At 41.3% G+C, this 15,653-nt stretch overlaps 1 protein-coding gene across 16 annotated transcripts in view; it reads right to left on the bottom strand.

Annotated features, from left to right (window-relative positions):
• The window catches only part of LOC108095412 (CUGBP Elav-like family member 4), a 138,515-nt gene extending 127,597 nt beyond the window's left edge, over positions 1-10,918 (bottom strand). For 14 of the 16 annotated variants that reach the window (XM_017196499.2, XM_043207790.1, XM_017196501.2 and 11 more), the window contains exons 1-2: positions 10,558-10,917; positions 8,614-9,068 (exon numbers count right to left, since the gene is read on the bottom strand). In XM_017196499.2, the coding sequence (XP_017051988.1) occupies positions 8,614-8,673 (60 nt within the window). In that variant the 5' untranslated portion in view covers positions 8,674-9,068; positions 10,558-10,917. Of the gene's footprint in view, positions 1-8,613; positions 9,069-10,557 lie in introns of all 16 variants that reach the window. The other 2 variants (XM_043207791.1, XM_017196514.2) reach the window with 1 other exon arrangement.
• Between the last annotated feature and the right edge of the window lie 4,735 nt (positions 10,919-15,653).

The raw sequence follows: 15,653 nt of genomic DNA, 5'->3' as shown, positions 1-15,653 counted from the left end.
CACTTGGCAAGTCTCCACCTCCAGCGAATCGCAGAAGATTTGCATAAAATTCTCGGTCTCGGACAGCACATGTGACTTTGGGGTTGGAGGAGGTACGTGTGGCATTAAAGTGTTGCTCGGTGGCAATTATTAAGTTCTCTCTTTCTTGCCAACAATTGCAGTTGTTAGCCCGGGTTCACACAGTTCCGCTCGCCTCGTGAATTATGTGCAAGGACATGCACCGGCGAGCACAAGGCGGCGAATTAGTGACAATTTAGCGGGGTCCTCGCTCTCAGAATGCACAGAAAACAGGAGGCCATGCGTGTGCGTCGAGCGTTAAATTAAGCCTGCCTGCAGGACAATAGAATAGGTGCGAGCAGCCCACTGAAGATTAGTGGGGGAAACGGTGGAAAATTGAAAGTGGAGGGATGTGGATAAGGTGTAAACTAGAGAAGAATCCTGCAATCCAGAGGAATGAATTTTACAAGTGATTATGGGGAGGATTTGAATGTCAGAAAACAAGTGTGAGTACATTTATGTTAACTAACACACAAAGTTGTATGCGTAATGAATAACAATTGTCCGAACATCTGAATATGAGATACTAAACATAAAACAGGAGCTTAAGGATATCAATACATCTGAATTAGCTAAGCTAAAATATATTGTATCTAGCTTTACAATGTAATTCCCCTTTTAAAACTAATAACTTTTTAAATACACCTTTCTACAAATTTTGCAATAATAACCCCACCTAGATTTTTGGTTCTGAGTAACAAAACTTATTCTTCTCCATTCTGATCTAATCCAAGATGAAGACAACCGGAATCAAAAGGAATTCAACATTAGTTGAGATTGGAGAGTCAGCCCGTCTTGAATGGGATATCTCCGACTATTCGCTTCCACTGACAGTGGATAAATGATGCATATGCATTTCTATCTGTATCTCCATCTCCATCTGCATCTGTATCTGTATTTCCATCTGTATCTGTATCTGCATCTCGTGCAGCTCGACGTCGCGAAACGGCATTTGTGTGAGAGGAGGTACATGTGTCATGTATTTTTTATATCCCTGCCAAACATAGTCTTTATGCTTTGACAAAATGTATACCATTTGCATATCCTCAGCTGTTGCAAGGCCCCCGAATCCAAATTTCGCCTTCCGCCTCTGCATTTTCCCTTGAAAAATGCAGCAAAAGCCAACGAACTGTAACTGGACGTCGTTTTCATCAATATCAATGGGTGAAAATCTCCTCCACACTCCCCCCTTCCACACTTTCCACTCCCCGCTTTCCCGCTTTCCACATCCTCGCTCGCATTCTTTTTCTTCGCTTTTCCACGTTTCACCAACAGAGTTGCAACATATGCTATGCTATGGAAAAGTGGGCGGCTGGATGGGGTGTTCTTTTTCCGAGGGGGGCGGGGCAGGTCTGGTGTGGACAGCAGCGCTTTTGCAATACAACGCATCATTTTTATTGTTTGTCGGCTGCAAGAAAAACAGCAACAACAACAGCAGCAACAACAACAACAACAACGAATGTCTATTGAAAATAGAAAGCAAAATGCTGAAAGGCAGTCCGCAGGCGGGTGGAGAATCCGTTCGTGCTTTTGTATTTTCGAAACCCAAAAATAGAAAAAATGCAACTAACTGGGAAAACGCCGGCATATAGTATATAGTACACACTGAGTATACGCGCAGAAAATCGAGAAAATAAACTTGAAATGCGCATTGAAGTGGCGGCATCTAATGCAACCGAAGGGCCACTGAATTTTCTTTTGGGGGGCGGAGGTTACGAACTGACTACACATTTCTGAGTTATTTTCCCCGGCTTTCCCATCACATATTTTTTTGTTGGCTGCGTTCCGTGTAAGATATGCACTTTGGCATTACAATTTCCCTCAGTTTGAGCATCAGATTATAGATTTGGAGGAGCTGTTCTTCATAAGAAAGATACGCATTTGATTAGGTTTCTTTTATGGAGATGGAGAGAAATATAACTCGTAGTTCGAATAATCGATTCAGAGCTCTTTAAGTTGAAATATCCCCTGGCTTCTGCACCACTAACGACACTATCAACAAGCCAAACAACCAACAGCAACGAAAACAACAGGAGCAACCGCATTTAACTATCGTACACTTCACTACCTAATAAGTCTCAATTAAATGTACATAAAGCATAACACCTTGTAACATTTGCATGTTTCAGCCAACAAACTTTCCCCCTTCCTATCAGCCTTTTGCCCCCTTAAATTTCCCCTAGCCTCGTGTTTACTTGAACAACTTTCAAAACTTTCAGCACGCAAACCTTTAACAACAAACGCTGAATACAAAGCAGTAACAGCAGTTACAGCAGCAGCAACAACAAAAAATTACTACAATCGTAAAACACCTGCACACTCACCGGCGAAAAGGAAAACTGTCATTCTGTCAGTGTGTCATTCAATCATTCCCTCATTAGTTCACTCTCTGACATTGTCAATGTCATGAAGCGTTGTTCGCTGGTAGTTAAAGCTTTGGGTATTTAAGGTTTTTAAGGAGAGAAAATACTTTTAAAAGCGCTTTTTGTTGAAGAAGATTTTTGGGTTAACAGGTTACCATTTATATATCCAATCATTGATTGAAATTATTTTTGAATATTTAAGAAAATAAAAAATAATGAAAATACGTTAAGGGAAAGTGCTTTTTACATCTTTAAATATTTTCTATAATTTTAATGGTAAGTCAAACAGTAAGTGCAATTTTACTATTTCAAATTTAAGTAATTGAATAACCAAAACTCCCTCTTTCTTTAAGGGTATCTTGTGGCTCCCCCAACTGTCTCCTTAGCGTTTCAATTAAACATTTCTGGCTTGACTCGGACTGTCAGTCCCACTCCAGGTATCCTGGCAAGGAACCCACACCCACACCTACACCCACACCTACACCCACACCCTCACCCACACCAAAGCACTTCCCATTCGCATTGCATGCGTGCGTTTCAAGTGGCTGTTGCTGTTCTGGCCGGCTTCCTGTCGTAAATAAAATGGAATTCGCTTTTGGCAACTCGCCCCCATCCTCTCGAACAGGTTGTGCCACACCGCCACCACCCTTAATGAATACGACATTATTTTTTATGAGCTGTCAAACACTATTTTCCATACATTTCTTCTCCTTCTTGGGCTGACGCTTTTCACCCACTCGAGAGGCTCATTCCAAGTTTCCTCTTGCCATTTTTATTTATCGCCCTCGAGTGTTGCTTTTCGTGTGTGTGTGTGCGGGTGTGTGTGCGGGTGTATGTGGTGGTGCGGTTATTGTTATTATTTATATTATTTTTGATAAATGTTTTTGGGAAATTCGTATTTTATTGGTTGTTTATCGACAATTAGCGGTTTTGTTTGCCGAGTTTCCCTTTTGCATAATGTAAACATAATGTAAACATTTGGCTTCCTCTCCCAGAGTTTTCCTCTCGCTCTCTTTTTTGTGCCTTGTTGATTTATTTGCCAAGTAGAAAAACAATAAGCGGCATTCTCGAGGAGCTCGTCAGAAAGTAGCTACTCGGCGAATACAAATATCAATAAGGTTAAGGATGTTGTGAGAGGAAATAATTAGTGTATAAAGAAAATGGAAAACGCAAAGGGAAAATGGCCTATATACATGTGTGTGTGTTTGGTGGAGGAGAAGGCCGAAAACATTCTGCTGGGGCACATAAATAATAAACAGAAATACAATTTATTGTTCGGCCGGTAAAGAGAGCGAAAAGTCCAAAAGCTAAAGGCCCCTTCATGCGGTTTTGCACTTTGGCGAGGGCATTAAAAAGTATGCAAAGTATACATACATATATACGATACGGATGCACTGGGAGAAAAGGGGAGGGTGGTTGCGGTGGGGCGGGAACGGGAAAAGCATCTGGAAAATTTGTTCACATGACGCACGCAGCTGCCGCCGCTGCGAAGTGCGAGATTTTCCTCCGCTTTGCCCATTTTCGTTTTTGGTATTTTTGCGCTTTTGTTTACATTTTGATTCAGCTATTTTCAGAAGCCATAAACAAAACAAAGGAAAACGTGCAGAAGCCCAAGAAAAAAGGCCGAACAGTCGAATGGGAAATGGGAAATAGGAGATGGTGGGCTGGGCAGGAGTCAAAAGTCGGGAAATATATAACTAAAATGTATATACAGCGGGAAACCTAATGAGCTGTGCAGCTTTTGAAGTTGCCTCATTACGGTGATCGAATCGAATCGAATGGGAAGCGAATGAAAATCGATCGATAGTCAAATGGAAGACCCACAATTAAGGCAGGCAGCCATAGATAAGATGGCCTGATGGGCGGGGGGAGTGGCAGAAGGGGGGGAGGGGGTGGCGGACACGCTCGAGGGTGTGCGTTAATCACGCAAGTAATTCTAATGCCCGACCCTCGTCCCTGCCCCATTGCGATAAGTTTTCCACGACCCCGGGGGTGAGTTCTCCCCCGCTTTTCCCGCTTTTCCACTTTTCCCTTCAGCTGGCACAAAGCATAATCAGCGCTGAACATGCCAAGCACAACAAAAGAAGAAAAAAACTGTTGGCCAGAGCGTCGGTGAGTTTGGGTTTTGGCTTTGGGTTTGGGTTTGGGGGTGCAGTCTGTGCTCCCTGTTAACAAAGCTATAAAACTGTCACCTCTAATAATCAAGGAACTCAAATTAAGGCCCGGAGCAAAGTCCGAGTCGCGTGCCTTTCGACATACGAAGCAAAAATTCAAATAATTGCAAGCAAGCAGACCGGAATTAAGTTATAAAACGGATTTCATTAAAAGTTATCGAGGGAGATCTTGAAAGATATTAAAAAACAAGAAAGTGTCTGGATTACATTCTCAATAAGGTAGCACATGATTGATAGACATTAATAAAAGATATAAAAGACATTAATAAATGATATTTTATTGTCCTATTTATAATTTAAATTGCAAGCTATTTTATTGTAGCTTAATTTTTTATTAATAGAATTTCATTATGGTAAGGTACGTGTTACTTAAATACATTTAACCTTTGACTACAATTTTCTTCTGGTTATATTTCCTTAACTTGAAAGTCTTGTAAGCTTATCTAGTTTTATTGACCATAACCTAAACAAATCTACTAAATTGTAAGTACCATGTACCTTATTTTCTTAGCACCAATTATATTTCCTTGTCCTAATCAATTTAAAGTACATTCCCATAACAACTGATTCCGATTTTCCCCTAGGAAAATTCCGTTGGCAAACAAATTTTCGCTCGCTTGCCTTCGTAGGTAGTATTTATGATTATTAGGCTGGGCAATTTGCCGACTTAAGCAATTACCAGCAAGCCAACAAAAGGCGTTGGCGCTTTTCAATATTTATACGCCTGTCACCCATTCCGCACCCAATGCCTTTGTGGCCCGTCTAATGGTATGTAAATGCTTGACGGCTTACAAAACGCCGAGCCAAGGATAACAAAAGGCTACCACAACCCGTTATTATTATTGTTGCATACGTCAAGGCGTTCTCGCTATGCGGTCTGTCTTGTTTTCCCTCCGACTTTTTGTTTCTTCTGCTCCTGCTTCTGCTTTGTTTTCTCAAGTAATTTGCAGTGGCATGTAATTTAATAGCGTTGCATGTGTGGGTGTCTATGTATGTATGAGTGTGTGTGTTAGCTCCGTCGAGCTGTTGAATGCGCCCCCAGGTGGGATTTTCCGAGGAGGAGAAGGCGTGCGGGGGGAGGGGGCGTCGAAAGGTATGTATATTATGCCAACGGCTGACAAGACCGGCCGACTCCTTTGGACTCCTCAAGATTATTGGTTTCAAGGGTAAAATTATGAAATGAAGTGGAAAATTAAGTGTATGATTGTGCCAAGTGGCGAGTGCCAAGAAAGCACCGCCAAAGGAGAGCCGATTAGGAGTGGAATGGAGTATAATGTTTAAGAGGTGTAAAGATGAAAAGATACTAAAAGATGGAAGGTAAGATAAAATATGTAGGAAAAAGAAGCTATCGATTTTACTGACTACTATTAATTTTAAGAACTAGAACAAAGCCAATATTTTGATAGAGAATTCTTCCAATAAAGGTCGTAGATAAAAATGTTTTCTTTTGCTACATAGAATTTATTAAAAAGACAATGAGTTTTGCGAGGACAATTTGTAAGCGATTCAGCAGACTATTTTATATATATAGAGGTTCTATAAAATTCAATGCTTAGAATAAAATAGAAAATAATGAGGAATTTAAAGCAAAAACTAAATGAAATTAACCTTGCATTTTACGATGCCAAGTTAAAAGAGATTTTTCAATGCAATCTTCTAAAATCTCAGTAAAAAACTTTCCTTGGCTTCGTTTCCGCTATAAAGATATTCGTGTGTACTTTTACTGTCTGTCTTTCGGTGGAAATCAGTCTGTTTGGATGGTTAGCTGACTCAAAGGAAAACTTGCTGGCCAGCAAAGGAAATAACTTGAAGCGGAAAGTTCATGTCTGTGAGTCATGGCCCAAAATGCAAGCTTGTCGAGCTTAAAAAGGAAAGAAAAGGACCCCAAAAGAACTGTGTCAACGACTTTGCTCCACTTAACCATTTAACGAGCAAGTTAGCTTACGTGTTAGCCATTGCCAACAACAACAACAACAACAAAACAACAACAGCAACCGAACAGCAACAAAAGGATGTGGAAAAATTCAAAACAAGTGGCACAAAATATTGAACAACAATAGAAAGAGCAGGATAGCTGGGAAGCAACAGAGAACGCATGTGTCATCATTAGAATAAGGAGACTAAGGATAGCGGAGAGTGAAGTGGAGAGTGTGCCGAGTGGAGAGTGGCGAGTGGAGAGCGGAGGACTTACATCGAACATCCCTGCCAAGGATAAAGGCAGACATACAAGTAGAGTAAGTTGATGAGGATAAGAGGGGGAAGGCAATAGGAAGACAGGACGCGGGACGCACGCACAAAGGACAACAAAGAACGCCGGCGACGTCATCTAACGCAGCACGCACCACCCCACTAAACACCCACCCAACCACCCACCCAGCAGCACCATCGCCACCACCCTCTGTGCAACCCCCATCTACATCTACTCCCGATCCTAGACAGCCACCACCATAAAAGTGAAATACACAATGAAATTTACGCAATATCCCCGAGTAACAGACTTTTCTGCGTTGGCGTTGTAATAAAATCAAAAAAATAGAGAATATAGAATAGAGAATGAGAGAAAAGAGGGTGACAACTGGAGCAACATCAACAGCAACAACAACAACGAGAATAACAGTAACAACATGTGAGGCACTCACACACTGATAAAGCAGTCAGCTGAAAGTGAAACAGATAGATATTTAGGGGGAAAAGCAGAGGACACAACGCAGTTACTCAACGCAACAGAAATAAATGTAAATCCGATTAGAATTTAAGTTTTTTCCTTCTCACAAATTCCACAAAGCTGGTTGACAACTTTGGGCGAATCAAGAGACTAAAAAGCAAGTGAATAAAATGTTGATAAATCAATATGTAGGTTAAAGATGTGGCCATATGGTTAAAAAGCAGAATCAGGTTGAATATAAATGGTGAAATAAAATGATATCAACAAAGCGCAATATAAGTAAATTATGCTCTACTATCGTTCGATTCGAAGATTTATGATATTACCAATGGTGAAATCGATTTATTATTTTCTTAATTTGTAGTATCACATAATTTGTTCGATAAGCAATTGGGACTTTAACCTTTTTACTTTTCCGAATCAGTATTGAGAAATAGTAGGCAACTTATAATATTCATTGTTATTATAAAGCGTTATAATATTCCATTATATTCTGGAATTCTAAGAGGTAAGAAGCAATAAAATTTGTAATTCTCAGCTTTATACAAATTTTTGATAAATATTTTTCTGTTTAGGCAAATATTACTTTAAACAGCTTAAAAGCTTAAAAAAATAACTTGTTTGAATTGATCTAATGTAAGAAAACTTTTTAATCGAGTTTCACAAACAAGTTTAAAAGAAATCCAGAAACGGCAAACATAACACACTTAATATTATTTGAAAGGGAAACGACTTAATACACTTATTTTGGCCTTGTTCCCATTTTTTTTGCCACTTCCTGTCTTTAATTTTATCTTTCACGGAATCGTAGTCTACTTTTCGGATATTCTGGCACTTGTTTCCTCTGGAGAACACAAAGCTCTTTAAGCCGCGTCCAATGGACCCTTAACAAAGAAACCAGAAAAACGGGGAGATATTGGTCATTGTGAAGATGGTGCGGCGTGTTAATGGCCAAGAGACGCAGACAGTCAAAACGGGAGTCACATTGACCTACACACACAGACACACTGATTTGGAATTTTCGCACAAAAAAATGTAACCGCAATCACCCACACTCGCGCAGCGAATGACACACAGACACAGCGAATGATTAATTGTCAAAATATGTTGAGCGAAGCCAAAGGCAAAAAACGAGAGAGGAAAAGCGACACACAACAACATAATAAAAAGTGCGTTAGTGTGTGCGACGATGTATGCATATGTATTTGTATTAAGTTGTCATTACGTGACTGCGGACAACAAGATTTATTATCATTTTGGGGACCCACAATACCCGTCTCTTTCCCTCCTTCAGCACTTCCCCCTCTCATCCTGCGGTGTAAAAATTCATTTGGCTCTCGATTTTGATACTCACAGTAACTTGTTGAGCAAACTCAACCTTCGGCTGGCCGACCAATTCAATAATATGAACCATATGGAACGATTTGCTCTTGGACGTGGCGCCTTTGCGAGAAAAAAATTGTTAACGATTTTCACCGATTCCCTGGAAGCTTTTCGGGTTTTTCTTCCTCTGAAACTGGCCGTTGTTTATTTGTCTGAGTTTTCTTTGTTTTGATTATTTGTTTTAAGCACTTTTTAAAGTTTCGTTTTCTGTTTTTCACTAGAACTGTCTTTTCTGTACTTGTTACTTATTGATTTTAAACGTATTCGACTCTCTGCGTTATTCTCGTGTGGTTAGCCTGCTATAATGTGTGTATATGGCTAAGTGTTTATAATAATTTATCTTATCTGTATTTTCCAGTATTTAAACACACGCGTGTACTTCTCTATCTCTTTTTTGCTTTTTCTCTCTGATCTTTCTGCTTGTTTCTAAAATCGAATTAAAATTTGTGTTTCGTGATTATTGGTTTGTGTTCGCTGTAAGCATGGGTGATTGAATTATTTTTTCAGGTACAGTTGGCTTGAAATATTTCTTTGACTTTGAGTTTAATTGCATGGAAGTAAGGTGAACGCTGGCAATGGAAATTAAATCAATCGGAGTAAATATTTATCGAAATATTTATTGTTGTTGGCAAAGCAAATGATTTATCTATTCCATTCACAACACAGGATTGCTTTTAAGAAGGCCAAAGAAGAAACAATGGAATTCTTTGAGAAGGTGAAATATTGCTTATATTTCTGAATTTCTGAATTAATATACAAATTTGGCAACAATTGCACAGTTCGAAGAAATTTATTCTCAAGCACTTCACTAAGTACTAAGCAAACAATTTCAAGCACTTTAAAGAACATACAAAAAAATATTACAATCCCTTTGTATAAAATATATTTCACATAGAAAACCTAAAACTTCTTAAATGCAACCTGCACTTTTGTTCATACACTCCAGAAATCGAAGCTGTCTCATAAAAACCTCAAAAATTGGGAAAGCAATTTATGACCATTTTAACACTCATCGAAAATTTAAATTTTTTTCGATTTTGCGCCAGAGAAATAATTTACTGTAAATATGGGCCATTCGGACCACATCAAAGCGGTCGTAAAACATTTAAACCAACTCAAAAAGTTCAGGCAAACGAGTATAGTGAAAAGCCAAATCGCAGGCCAAAGAAAGGAAAATCATGCTCTGCTGGCCAAAAATCATTAAGAGCAATGCATATTCAATTAACAGGGCCATATATATTGGCAGCTCGCACTGGCACACAACTACACTTAAAATACAACAAAATACAGCAAACAAAACACAGATTTTTGGCGAAAAATGGTTTCAATGGGGGATCGAGTGCTGGAGAATCGGAATGCCATCGGAATGGAGATGGAAACGAAATTATGGAATGCTCAAAATATTCAAATTCGATGTGAGAAACGTTTTCTGTGCTCCGCTCTGCTTTTTGGTTTGGTTTGCTTTAGTTTGGTTGGCTTTTTGGGCCAAAATTTTAATTGAAAATGTTTTCGTGTGCTGCGAGCGTGAAACAATTTTCGTTCGTTCGTTCGTACGTTTGTTTATCTAGGCAGATTGGAAAAAAACACACATCACACAGAATAAAACAGAGCGTGGAAAAATATATCCAAAAAGTAAAGCCCCAAAAGGCAAAAGAGAGCAAAACAACCTGATCGGCAATTGGGTTTTCCTCTCTGCCCGATTCTACTTGGAAATTTGGATTTGTTTACAAATTGTTTCTAATTATTTTCGGCTTTGTTTATCGTGGCAATCGGTCTATTTCTGGAGCTAATGGTTAATGATGCTGATGGAGAGATTTACCAGAAATCGAGTTCTAATGAGTCTATGTGAAATATCTTTGTGAAATAATTTGGAGCATAAGTTTGGGATGATCTTAGGATAATTGCCCTTGCTTACAGATTTAACAGTTATATATGTTTTTTATTTTGGTTGTAGCTTGTTTTTGTGTTATGGGATTGAGTAAACGAATTTTGTAAACTTTGTTTGCGATTTTTTGTGGCGAATTTGATTTGATTAAATTGGTTGTTATATTTGTAATATATTTTTGAAGCGAATTAGAATTTTTAATTTTAATTGGTTGGTTTTTGTTTCTTTATTTTTTAGTTGTTGTTGTTGTTTTGTTGAATATTTTGTAATTTGTATTATCGCTGTGTTTCAATATGCGTTTCTGAATTGAAGAACAAATGTCACACGACGAACTATACGAAATATTCCGACTTAACTACACAGAACTCAATATCATACTGAAAAAGGACGGCGCTTACAACGGCGTCCGGAGCCCCAAAGATCCGAACCGAACCCGAGCAGAGTTCCTCGTGCGAGCCCGAACCGAACCGAACTTACGCCCACCCGACCAATTCGAACCAGCGAACGCAACAGCCCAACACGCCGGCAAAACAACAACGCACACACGTTCGAGGGGGTTGATGGGCGGTGGGTGGTCCGCCCCCACGTCCGCTCGGCTATTTTCCCGACCGTTGCATCGAACATGTGTGCCGTCGAACCGAAAACAAACGCGAGCCGAATGAGTATGCCCTATAAGATCCGGTGAGGTTGGACCTTCGGCTGAAGGACCACTGATAATGGCTAGCTTGTTGCTCTCGAGGCTTTATCCTCACAGTTCTGATAGTAACCCACAACGTTCTCTTACTGAAAGTACACCTTCCCTATCTAAAACACTGAACAAAAGAACTTCGGAAACCCTAGTAGGGACTAAACAAAAAAACACAAAAAATCCCACCGAATAGCGGCACTCTGGTGGAGCAGGCTGGAAAAGCCAACAAGGCCTAAAGGGAAAATCCCCGAACGGTTGAAATCGTGACTCGTGTGTTTAGCCGATTCACGCGCAGGCGAGGCTCTCTTTGGCTAGCGCCCTCTCGCTCTCGCTCTCCGGACCCCCACGGGCCGCCACACTGAGTGTGAGCGAGACGGCCGGCTGGTTAGTTTTTGGGCCCTAGCTATGTAAGGTGTCTTGTGTAGTGGAGCGGAGTGCATCTGAGAGGGAGAGCGCGAGAGCCGTGTGCCGGGCTTACTGGCTGGTTGTCTGCGCGCGTGGAGCGTCGGTGCGGGATGTGGGGGTGGGGGGTGTCGGTGTAGGTAGGGTCTCGATAGTAGGGTGTAGCAGGGTGCAGTAGGGTGGCTCCAGTTGTGGGTGTTCTGTGATGAGGCAGAACCGCTAGAGAAACGCAAAAACATGTGCGTTTCACACTGCCGCTCTTCGCTGCCCTCTTTTGCTTTTGCATTTTCTGTTTTGACTGGAAGTGTGCTCATCATTGCGATGATAATTTCGCTGTTGAATATTTATGAAACACATGACTCACAATGTGATTAAGGCTGCCACTGCCTCCTTGTTGTCCCAAAAGGCAGAACGTGGCTGGAAAGCTACGCCAATAAGAGCAAGGAAGAGAGTCGCCACGCGCCTAAGAGAGTCCTTTCGAAGAGCGCTGAGGGCAATGCTCACCCACACTAGCGCGCCATTCACCGAAATGTTTGCAAATTCATCATCATGAGCTGGATGTTGATGACGACGCACGAAGACAGGAAGAAATTAATATGCGAAACGCAACAATTTTTGCCAACTACAACATCAACAGCAACAGCGACAACAAAAACAACAGCAGATGGAAGAGCACTTTTTTAGCTGGGAGCCGGCAAAAATAACAGCAACAAGGAAAACATCTGCGAGCCATTGAATAATGCCAGCGAAGTTTGGGGCGCGGCTTGTTGGGGTTTTTCTTTTCTTCTTCTTCTCGGGGCTTCCCCTTATGGCCGAGACACAGTTTTGGCTTTTCCTGCGAAACCGTTTTGGCTGTGATTGATTTCCCAAGGTAATTTTTTAAAAAGGGTGCTCAAGTAATGTGTGATTGGGTTGCGAGAAGGATTGCAACGATTACTGGCAATCAAATAATCATTAGGAGTTCACATGAATGAAAAAAATGGTTTTCTACGCAGAATCAGGCTATATGTTTGTTAATTGCGATATGAATTATTTGAAAATTATTTGAAATATTATAAATATAAGTGCCAACATGAAGAGTGCGGAATTGATATGGTTTCTATTTGTTAGAAATCAGTTATGGCCATTACTTTTCATTGCCACTCTAATCCCGATGGCCAGCTCGGTTAATCCGCCGGCTAATATGCCAAAATCCATCAATAGTCAGCTCAATTCAGTCGAGTTCTGTTCAGTTCAGTTCAGCTCAGTTTGGTTCGGTTCAGTTCAGTCAGTCATTCATTCAAGCTGCTAACAATCTCCGCCCTTGACAGACTCGGAAACCTAACAACCTGCCAAAGCAGCAATGAATGTCGTCTACTCAGTTGCCTGTCCATCTGGCCAGGACCACCCTTCTCCAACCACCCAACATACCCACCCACCTTCCACCTTATATCACCCATCCGATCCACCAACCCACCGAACCCACCACGGCACTCCATTCAAGCGTTATTATTGTAGCTAGCTGTTATTCTTTTTTCCCTGCTATTTTTGCTACGCGCTTTTTGCTCTCGCTTCTTTGTGCGTGGGTGTCTGTTTCTATTTCTCGATGTATTTGTGTGTCACTAGGATACGCAAAAGCATCACGCGCCACAATCGCCACCCCGCCACCCAACCACCCAAGCCACCCACTCCGCAGCCACTAGAGCAGTTGGAATCGGAGCTTCAGGACCCGTCAGGACCTCATCCTCGTCCACGTTTTCCACTTCATCCTCCTCCTGCTCATCCTCATCCCCCGGCGACCATCGCGTTGTCTTGGCGTTTTTCAATTTGATATGCTCGACCGATTTTCGCTCATTTCAAGCGCGGGACAACGTTGTCAGCATCGTCAGTTCGCCGCTGTTGTTATTGTTTCTCCGCGTTGCGCTTGTCGTCGCCAATTTATCGCATTTTTACTTTGATTTTGCGTTAATTTTTGGACAGCAACAACAACAAAAACAACAGCAACAGATTCTCCTCCCGAGAGGCTCACTCTTAAGTCCGAGTTTGCTGTGTATTTAGCGCTAAATGGTGTGTTGATATTTTCCTTTTTTTCTCCACGCTTTTCCTCCTGCCAGAAGCCCCCACCCCCCAAGAGGTTTGGAATCCTGGCCCCGCGGGGCAGTCAAGTGTTAAGGCATATAATCAGTGTCAAGATGGCGGCGATGATATGAAATCAATTTTACAAGGAGAGGAAGCTAGTTGATGGAATGCTATGCGCAAAGCTGACAGGGAAATTCTTAGCCATTCCGCAGTCAGCTATGAGTTGGGATAAGTACATAGATATGCGGTGGACTCACAATCTGTTTTACCGTTTCAAATTCCTTTGATTTCTTTTTAAAATTAAAAACAATCCTCTTCCTTGAAAGGCAATCAATCGAAATGCTTTAACAATAAATAAGATTTTTGATAGCAACTAAATTATAAATATTAGAATATTGAGGAGGTGTGAAATAGTAATATAGGAATCTTAAAACCTTGATCAATAAACAACGCTTTCTTTCCCCTGCTATAAATATACCGGCCATAAATATTCAATAGCTAGTTTAATATGCATTAACTTATTATGGCAGCAAGGAAATAAAGAAAATGGAACATAATCGTAAAAGCAAAGCTCAGCTTCCAGAAGAGAACTTTCCGCTTAAGGAATTTAACGAATCGGTTACGAAACGGAAGCCAACCGGTTATGTGCTGAATATACTCAACATAACGCCATTGACATATTTTCAGACGGTAACGTACAGGATCTTTTTCGTACGACATTATTAAATCCTGAAATGGCAATAAATTCAATAAAACGAACAATCACCAATAATTTTTTTTTCTGCCATTTACTCGGTCTTTATGCAGTCGGACATTATCTGGCACTGCCACGCCCCCAAGCCCCCTCTCCACCGCCCACACAACCACTTACACTTCCACTGCCAACGAGTCAATGTCATTTGGATTTTACATCTTCTATACGTACAACAAGTCGTTAGGCCGAGTCGGGCACTCAGATCCAGAGGTTCAGAGCTCCAGAGCTCCATAGCCATTGCCTTTATGCATCAGCGAGCACACAAAAGTGGAGCTGCCCCCCTCCACATGGTCGATATTTATGCGAAAATCAAGCGATAAATCTAAATTATATGCCAGTGCTAAAGCTAATGCCGAGCAGCCATGACGGGGCAGCCTTGGCTCCTGATCCCTGCTTCCCTTTCCCTTTCCACTTTGATTTTCCTGGCCGCATACAAGTATCGTATTGTTATGATGATTAGACAGCCCTCGAATGGCCTAATTAAAAAGGAAACGAGAGCCGATGCTGATAGATTTTGATTATCATATAATTAGGGGAACTTTCTGCGCCACATTTGTCATCATCCATCAGCAGGGAAAAAGGTCACCGAACGGGGCATAAGGAATACTTTCCTTCAGATGCCTGTCAAAAGTTGGCCCAAACACCGAACACCGAACAGCGAAGCAAAGCTGAATGTCCTGTCAGACATGTCGCAAAATTTCATTACGACTGCTGCTAGTGCTGTGTCGTCAAGTTTTCGCTACGCTGTCAGCCGGAGGGGTCAAAGGGCAAGAGAATATACCGTATATATCCTGGGCATCAGCAGAAACTCGCTCTGCGGTCGAAAATTAATGAAAATTTCATAAACTGACGTGGGCCTATGTATATGCGAATATGCATATATGTATATATGGTGTGTATATCAATCTGATTCTCAGCAGCAGAAGCCATCGCTGTGTTTGCGGTTTGCCATCATAACTTAATTAACAGCCGCATAGACCGAACGGAACCCTAGGCCGATATCCAATCCAGTCCAATATCATCCCACCCCCTGACCTTCTGACCCCCCTTCCTCCCCCTTTTCCGCCTTCTCCAAGCACTGATAGATACCACTTGGCTGTCATCCCCTGCTTTGCATGTGACCCATCTCGGTCTGATCAAGTTATAAATACTATTTCATATTTCACTAGCAGCGCTCGACCCAAGGAACTATGTCAAAGTAGCATATGTTTCGGAGGAGGGATA

Source organism: Drosophila ficusphila, unplaced genomic scaffold, assembly GCF_018152265.1.
Source record: "Drosophila ficusphila isolate 14025-0441.05 unplaced genomic scaffold, ASM1815226v1 contig_286, whole genome shotgun sequence".
Taxonomy (NCBI): Eukaryota; Metazoa; Arthropoda; class Insecta; order Diptera; family Drosophilidae; genus Drosophila; species Drosophila ficusphila.
The sequence above is the reverse complement of the archived record's forward strand: the minus strand, read 5'-3'. Positions and strand labels throughout refer to the sequence as shown.